Here is a 9,074-nt window from a genome sequence, read left to right on the forward strand (position 1 = left end):
GAACGTCAGTAGAGACTAGAATTGAAGCTTTTATTAAAATCACATACCAACATGGTAACCTCAGGATATAACAATACATTCATTCAATAGGTGGTGAACATTCAACACATTAGGAAATACTCTGTCTAATATGTAACTGTAATAAATCAATGCTAAACATACATTCAAATTAAACATTAAAGTCTGTCATGAAAATATAAAAATCAACTCTCATAGAAACTTTTGATTATATTTATTTACGGTTGAGTAAAATTTGTAAAGTGCCTCTGCAGACAAGTAGAAGACATTAGTGAAGAAAGAGCTTGGATAAACAGTGTTGGATGTCATCAAAGAATCCCAGCTCATTTATGGGAATGTGAAAAGTCCTCATAATACCTGTTTATGACAGTGTTAAATTGATGTTGGATTTTTAAGAAAACAGGTTAAGTTAATCATAATTAGCTCTGACTTTATAGTAGTCACACTTTTAGACTTCAATAACAAAGTCTGAGTTGCCACAGATCACCCCTGCATCTTCATAGTGGGCACAGTTATTTGTACCAACGCCGGCGTGTCTGCAGTCCAGCAGGCTGGACTCTGTCCCTTCACACTGAACATCATCCAGAAGAATCCGCAGATCCTTCCCCTCACCAAACTCTGAGTTCTTGGCTGCTTTCAGAGCGTATTGGAAGCCTAGCTGCCGGCAAACCACAGCAGCATTCTTGGTGGTCCATAGGTCGTCACACACAGTGCCCCACTCCCTGTTAATGTAGATCTCCACCCGTCCACGGTCATCGCGACCTTGTTCATCTCCGACCAGCCTTACCATTCCACTCTGGATCTCTGGTGCAGTTTCTACTCTGGATTTTTCCTTCCTGCGCCGACCTTTCCGTCTTGACTGTCTGGGTGGTTTGGTGGTGGTCATGGTTGGTAGAGGGGTGGCCAGGTGTGGTCCTGGTTCACCTAGATGGTCAATGAGCTCTTGGAGCCAGTCATGTGATTCTGTGGGTTGTGGCTCGGGCATATTTTTGCTTAATGGCTCAAGTCCAATCAATGCTAATGGAGAGACAACAGAAAAGCACAAGACCCAATATGAATACAAACAATGTCAAAAATTTGATTTTTAAATTCAGTGTCAGGTGTTTTGTTGGTGGACTCACATTCCTGCGGAACAAATTTGATGAGATGACTTTTTACTCTGACAGGAAGAGGGTCATAGTGACACTGTCTCGGTGGAGCACGTCTAGAAAAAACAGATATATGAAGTATTGTAGCGTATAAGATACAAGCTGCAGGACAAATACAATGTTTTTTACCCTGTTACTTTGAGTAGCCTTCCTTTATGTAGACAGAAATGAGGAACAGTTGAAATGAGCTATAGTAAATGAGGTAACACAACCATCTGCTGCTGAGAGAAAAACAGAAAAAAAACAAAGCTGTCTGAAGCAACGTCAGGAAGGAGAGATTTAGTACGGCAAACCTTTCACAGTGCTGCCAACACTGCTTCATTTTCCTTCTCTATACCCAGAGACAGGCAGTATGACCTCCACATTTAGCACAAAGTTTGAGAACGTTATTTCACCACTGCTGAGAAAAGACAGAACTATCACGTCCAAGCCAAGTGTGACCATGATACTGCACATCCCTGGAGCTTGCTGAGTGGAATGAGATGCCAGTGTTTGTAATTATGAACAGATGTGTGTCTTACATATCCATGACCTACAAGCAGAGACCAAACTGCACATTCTCAATTCACAATGAGCAGTTACTGGTCATGACACGTTACAGAGGATTTCTTTGTTTAATGATGGTGAAATATGAAACTTTATAATGGTTATGTTGGTCACCTTGAGGGATCCACCACTTTATAAACGACTCCTGAAGGTGACGTAGCACTTGGTATTCCAGTGGACATGAAGTACAGCTCGCCTGATGGAAAGAAAAACATCATTAAATCAAGGGGACATTACACAAGTCACAGCTGGTGTAGAAAGAACACTGTAGATTCAGTATCAGAGGTTTGAGCTTGTGTGCATGTGGCCATGCATTACCAGCTTCATCCTCAGCAAAGGAGATGATGTACTGGTGGTAGTTGTTTATGAGTCCAGGGAAGGCGCAAGTTCGGCCCATCCCCATACAGATCTCGTTGTATTTCCACTGCCCTGTGTTTCTGTCCTCCTGCAGACTCATCAAACGCCTAGGACAAGGACACATTCATTTCAAAATACTCCCTGCATTACTACAACTACATTAGTTTATGTAAGCAGAGGTGGGATTCTTAGAGTAAGAAAGAATAAGGGATTTCTGCTCCTGAATAAAGAAAAACATCTTAATCAAGAAAATTGAAAATTGAAATTCTACCTGAAATAGGCTTCAATCTACAAACAAACTCCAGTAATCAGATGGAATAAAGTATAAAGTAAAATATTTCTATCTGAATTGTATAAATGTATAAAGTATAAATTGGCATAAAATTAAGTAAAGCGCAGGTATGTCACAGCAGTACTTACTGTAAGTACAGTACCTGAGTAAATGCACTTATGGAATTGACAAAAAAGAGATGAAACAATTAATCATATTGTTTTTTTCTGTGAATTATTAATTGAACCAACATGTATGTTCCAGCCCCAGTGTTCACTGTGGCATGTCTACTAAAATCTCCCTGATTATAGAAGCTCTGCTGCAGAGACTTGTGCCATTTCTGAAATCATCAAATGCAGATCAGGGAGGTGTCTAACAAATAACAAGTTCTCTTCAGGATTAGGTCTGATGTCCCATTATTTTTCATTTGTCAAAGTCTGCTAGTTGCTGTTTTCAACACAAAATATGATATTTACCACATTAATCTTACCCGCTCATGAAGTCTCCAAATATGTACATGCCATTCAGGTTGGGGTTTTCACAGCCTCGGTATACGTAACCTCCAGTCACTGATTTTCCCATCTTGTGCGAATATACATAAATAGGCAAGACATCATCTGTTAAAAAATCTAAAGGTCATTATTGGTATCACTGTGGTTGTTCCTCAGCTAGGTAGGCCTACAAGGAATGCTGTGGTTTAGTGGGGTTGTCCAGTGACCGAAGGGTCAATGGTTTGATTCCTGGTGTTTTTAAGTCAAGATAAAATCAGTTCATTTACTTTTCTTTTAAAGTTGACCTATCAGAACAAAAGACGTCTAATTCAGGTTTTGAAATAGATTTGCTCTCCTGCTTTAATGCCAAGCTTTCATGCCTAACAGCTGAATCTGAAGAGTATTTCTCCCTGAAGAGTATTTCTTTAACAAGATTGTGTCTGAATAGCAGTGATGTATTATTAGCATTGTTGTTTTTAAAGAGATATGTCCAGCATAGGGAGGGGGTCGGTGCACTAGCAGATAAGGACTGATATATGAACAAATATTATTGTAAAAAAGTACCTCTTTATAGTATTGGGTGATATGCTGAAATTTTCCAATCGGCCACCACCAGCTCAATAACCACGGATTGATGATACATGCATTGATACATTAATACATTCGTGCAAGTGTGTGTGCACGCACATGCGCATTGGCACACACCAGTATCCACAAATGCAATAATGGAAGAGCTTTCAATACTTATGATCGGAACTCACTTCAACGCTCTCTATGCAAATAAACATTACGTCATTTGTGTTGGTGAAGACCAAATGATATTGTTTACTGAGTTAACCGATATGTCCGATGAAACTGTTGTATGTTAGTCCTTGTGTGTCAGTGTGTGTCAGCGTGTCTAAAAAAGAGAGAGACAAATGAGCGTGCGGAGTCAGGATAGAGGAAATTAATGAATATTAACCCTAATATAATAAATAATAAGTGCTAATTCATATAGGTTCATTGAATGAATTCTAAAGAAGGCAGACTATTTTATCAGTATTTGTGGAGGGAGCTTGCATGGTCCTTGTATGTGGTGAAAAGCTCAGGCATCTGAGCCTGGTCTTGGTCTGAATGTGATCTTAGCCCACCATTGAAACACAATTAAAGATCTGTTGTGTGATGCTGAACAAGGGGAAACATGGATGCTTCGAAACCATCTGATTGAAATGCCTACCTAGTGAGCTGTTGGCACACAGTTTCTTATCATAGCAGGAGAAGCCCTCTTTAGCTCTCCAGCCATAGTTCCGCCCTTTCTCTATGATGTCAATCTCTTCAAACTTGTTCTGGCCTACGTCCCCACAGAAGATTCTTCCCTTTCCTTCTTTCGTTCGAGGATCACCCTGGTCCACCGAGCACCTCCACATATTGCGGACACCATAAGCATAAATCTCAGGTCGAGCTCCTCGTTCGTGTATGAAGGGGTTATCTGGAGGGATTCTGTACAATGGGCCTCTCTCATTGTCATCCACATCAATGCGCAGAGCTTTACCCAAGAGAGCTGACCTAAAAAAGATGTGGAAATATAGAAAACATATAATAACTGACCATTTATGTCATGTGAATATGCTCCTGCAGAGCTACATTAACATGAATTAACATAAATGTATTTATTATGACGGAAACATCTAAAATATCTCTTATCATGATAATTTGGTGTATTTGCTATAATTAGATTGATTATGCTTCAGATTCTTCTTCAGATCAAATATTTTCTTACTTGTTCTGAGAATTCCCATATTTCCCAAATGGGTCTCCTGCCATTCCACCGTCACCTGTGAAAATGTACAAGTAACCATCATCTGCAAAGAGCAGTTGCCCTCCATTGTGGTTTGATGCAGGCTCATCGATCTCCAGAATAACCCTGGAAGGACATCGGACAAGACAGATATGACCAGGTATGACTCCCTATTTGAGTTCATTTGTATGGTGCATGTATTGTTGTTAATGTGTCAGATCACTCAAAACCTATTGCCGTTATCTTACTTAGATCTACTGTCCATACTTACCGCTCAGAGGTGTGATCCACTAAATTCATGTCATTGGTAGATACACGGAACTCACTGATCCTGATCCTTTCATCAAAACCCACCTCCACTGAGTAATACACATACAGCTTTCCATTGTACTTGTACTTGGGGTGAAAAGTGAGTCCTAGAAAGCCTCTCTCGTCCCCTTCCCATGATGATGTTAACACTGCCTTGGTAATGTTCAAAAATGGCCTCAGCAATTTGGACCGGTCAGGAAGGTAGGTCCATACCAAGCCCAACTGTTCTGCCACAAAAAAACGATGTGTGCCGTCGTTAGCATGGACCATGGATAGTGGGTTCCGCAGACCGTTGGCCACTTCTTCCAGACACAGCTGCAGACAGCCTTCTGAGTCTGACTGAACTCGACCCAGATTCTGAGTGAGCTTTTGGTTGCTAAGGAGGTGTGGGTAGCAGTAGTCCACGTCGCCTAGCCCAACATACTCGCAGAAACGTGCCTGGTCTTCTTTGACTTTGGCTATGTGTGGGTCGTCCGACAGGAAGGGGATGGCAGAGCTGCACTTTTTCCAAAACTGGAAGCAGTGGTCCTGACAGAGGCCAGGGATGGTGTGGACCGGGGTGCTCGGGTCCTCTGCATCAAAGAGGTGAGCTGCATAGGGAGAACATTCCTGGAGAGGTGGAGGAGAGATATGGGAAGAGAAGGGTTAGAACCAATGAGGAGAAGGATTCAGCACAATAGAGCTTTACTTAGTACATTAGTGGCTTTTGGCCTCAAAAACTCAGTAATCAGGTTTAATGATTCAGGCAAATGAATACAAGGTCTTTGTATCTTGGACATACATGGTCCAATCGACTTCAAACTGGACATGTATGACAAGAGTCCCGGCCTGATGACATCTACACAGAAATCATGACTTAAAAGCCCCTGCTGGCAACAGGAAATGTCTTGTTTTTTGCATGTTTTAAACTTTGATGTACTTCTCCTCCTCTATTGACTGCAACCATTTCAAACTTTGTCAGAAGGGCCTCAAGACATTGATGATGAAGTCTCATGGAAACTGAGTTTACTTCAAATACCATGTTAGTGGCGTGGCGTCGAATTTCAACAACTCGCAGTGACACACGGAATTGCTGTAACTTCAGTATAATTTGTTAAGGAATGGGCATGGCAAAAAAGCTGAATAGCGCCCTCTAAAGAGCAGCCCTAGCACCATGATTGACCGACATGTACAAAAATCGGTAGGGACATGTGTCATATCATTACGAACAAAAAACTCTCCTGGATCGATATGCTAGACCAAACTGGAAGTCAGCCATTATGGATTAAGTGGCCATTTTTGACCATGTACACCATTTAATTCAGTAAGTGTAATGTTAACTCCATTGAGATTAAAAGATATTCAAAGTTTTAGTGTATGTCACACGGAGTGACCGTGGCGTGGCGTCAAAGTTTGATCCTTCGCCAAAGATCAAGATTCAAGATTCCTTTATTGGTCCCACACACATGCACACATGCACACGTGTGTGGGACATGGGAAATTTGTCCTCTGCTTTTGACCCATCCGTGTGAACACAGCAGGACACAACACACACAGTGAACACACAGAGCAGTGGGCAGCCATGGACGGCGCCCGGGGAGCAGATGTTGGGGGAGTAAGGTGCCTTGCTCAGGGGCACTTAGACAGTGGGGTAGGGAGAGTCCTCTTGGACTTGAACAGATCCAGATCTGGTCCATATCCAGGTATGTTTTTGTCAGTCCGTGGTCTCGAACCTTCCAGTCTGATGTCCGTCTTTTCTACCACTAGTCCACCGCCGCTCCGAAAGGAGACAAAGTTATCCTAACTCCACTGTGCATTGTCCAATCGGCCCCAAATTACTCACACTTCATCAGAGCCCCGACCTGAACGGATCTATTAGTCTGTATGTAGTGATAGTGATAGCGCCACCTACTGAGAACAGGAAGTAAGCCTTGTTTTACATTTTAATTCGATTTACATGAACACAGTGCTGCTCACAGCCAGAGTAATTATTTTTATTTTTATTATATTTATTAGCTGTAGGGATGTACTATCATTAATGAAATAACTATCAACACAAGAGACCCTGGCCACACACTGTAGGCAGCAGTGTAAAGTAGCATAAAATGGGAACACTTGTTTAAAGCCTGTAAGCTCTGCTGACAGTTCACTCACCAATATCAGTGATAATGACATCATAATAATGACATACTAACACTATATTCATAAAGATCCCCATTGTTTGGCTGTGTCTGAGCTTTTGTAGCATAAAGCTAGACAAAACTTTATCCAAACCATGTTGCCAATACTCCCACTAAAAGCTCTTAGTCCTACTCTAAAGCTACATGTTTTGGATAACCATTGTCAGACTGTCCAGTTGTAGTCAAGACATATTTGTAGAAGCCGCTTCTGGGACACCTTATCCCCCATCTATCAATCAATAAATCAAATTTTATTCGTATAGCCCATATTCACAAATCACAATTTGTCTCATAGGGCTTTAACAAGGTGTGACATCCTCTGCCCTTAACCCTCAACAAGAGTAAGGAAAAACTACTACAGGGTAAAAAGAAGGTAGAAACCTCAGAGAGAGCCACATGTGAGGGATCCCTCTCCCAGGACGGACAGAAGTGCAATAGATGTCACGTGTAAACGTGACATCTATTGCATCAGAAAGACAAGAGTATTTGCAGCATTGATTAGAATAATGGAAGGTAAATGAATTGATGGATTATTGTCAGTAAAGGTAGAGTAACTCTACATCATGCTCTTAAGCATGAAGGTTAAACCAGCTATTATTCATAATAACTTCATAATAATAATACACTGCTGAGTTATTAAATTCATTATTTATTTAACTCTATTGGATGTCTGTCATTGTAAAACTAAATAAAACAGATGAAAGGTATGGATGCAGTATAAGTTTAAATACAGGTCATTCTGTGTCATTCCGTTTTTTCTTCTATTTTAAGTATTATAATGTCAGTATGGGCAAACCCAAACACATAATCGATATTAGACTGCAACCATCTGTATTTCAAGTTGTCAACTGGACAACTTTAAACTAAATAAAAAATAAAAAAACTTAATGAGATACTCTTTACCTTTTTATCTAATTCAATTGGACAGCGCTGGTCAGCGGTTATCTACAATATATGTGATCCACATTTGACTGCAGAATAAGTGGTCGGTACTGTGGGGTGTGTGTGTATTGGTGTGTGACTGGGTTTAAAGGGAAATCAGTAGGGTCTGACCTTTACCTTCATTCGGCTCACTTTTGGCTTCTCAATGAGCATAAAGCGCCAACATCATGACATTTCCCTGCAAGAGCACCTGACTGCATTCATCTGTTTGTGTGTGAAAGTGTTTGTCTCCTGCTCATTTAACGGCCACTGTCTTTGCTGTCAGCTCAGACTCTCGGCGCATGATGGAGAAGTTTTGCACTAAGCAGAGCGACCTTTGCCCATGCATGCCTACCTGGCACAGCAGCTCCAGGACGTAGCCCGCACAGTTTGCGTATCCGTGATAATCAAAATGATCCATAACTTGATAGAACCTGGCCATCAGCTCCTGGTCCTTCTGATAATCACAGCAACCAAAGTCCTTATACATGACGCAAAAGTCGAGCTCCCTCAGCGGTCGGAAGGGAGGCTTAAAATCCAAACACTGCGGGTGTAACATCACAGGTGCGACCCAGAACATCGAAAAACACAAGACGCCGATTGGAGAGAGCCACAGAGGACGCAGGACTTTGCCGTAACACCGCCGCATTCTGGCGAGCGGTGGAGACCACGGAGGAGCGAGTCGTGCACAAGCGGCTTCCTGTGTGCACTTTGCTCCGACTCCGGTCATCCGCTGAGTTTGGCGCTCTGACGTGGTGAACCTCTGTGTGTACTGGTAGTACCGTTACACACACACACACACACACACACACACACACACACACACACACACACACACACACACACACACACACACACACACACACACACACACACACACACACCGTGACAAGAAGCCAACCAGCTGCAGAGCACGGTTGCTACTGTCTATGGATCAGCCACATCATTCTACAGCAATAATGATACTGCTGACACCCCTCCACACACAACATCACGCAGCAGGCAGCTCATGGAGAGTTTTGCAAGTTCATACCTTTAACTAATATATTTTGCAACATGTAATTGTATGTCATCTCC

General features: G+C 41.9%; 1 protein-coding gene across 1 annotated transcript; it reads right to left on the minus strand.

The window, feature by feature from the left end:
- Positions 1-120: 120 nt before the first annotated feature.
- On the minus strand, positions 121-8,810 carry hhipl1 (HHIP-like 1). The gene is made up of 9 exons (XM_034575853.1): positions 8,353-8,810; positions 4,880-5,526; positions 4,591-4,734; positions 4,048-4,376; positions 2,831-2,957; positions 2,031-2,176; positions 1,827-1,908; positions 1,140-1,222; positions 121-1,035 (listed from the first exon to the last, which is right to left on the minus strand). The coding sequence occupies exons 1-9, from the start codon at positions 8,725-8,727 to the stop codon at positions 467-469; spliced, it is 2,502 nt and encodes an 833-aa protein (XP_034431744.1). The 5' UTR covers positions 8,728-8,810; the 3' UTR covers positions 121-466.
- Between the last annotated feature and the right edge of the window lie 264 nt (positions 8,811-9,074).

The sequence above is a fragment of the Hippoglossus hippoglossus genome, chromosome 22 (assembly GCF_009819705.1).
Source record: "Hippoglossus hippoglossus isolate fHipHip1 chromosome 22, fHipHip1.pri, whole genome shotgun sequence".
Classification (NCBI taxonomy): Eukaryota; Metazoa; Chordata; class Actinopteri; order Pleuronectiformes; family Pleuronectidae; genus Hippoglossus; species Hippoglossus hippoglossus.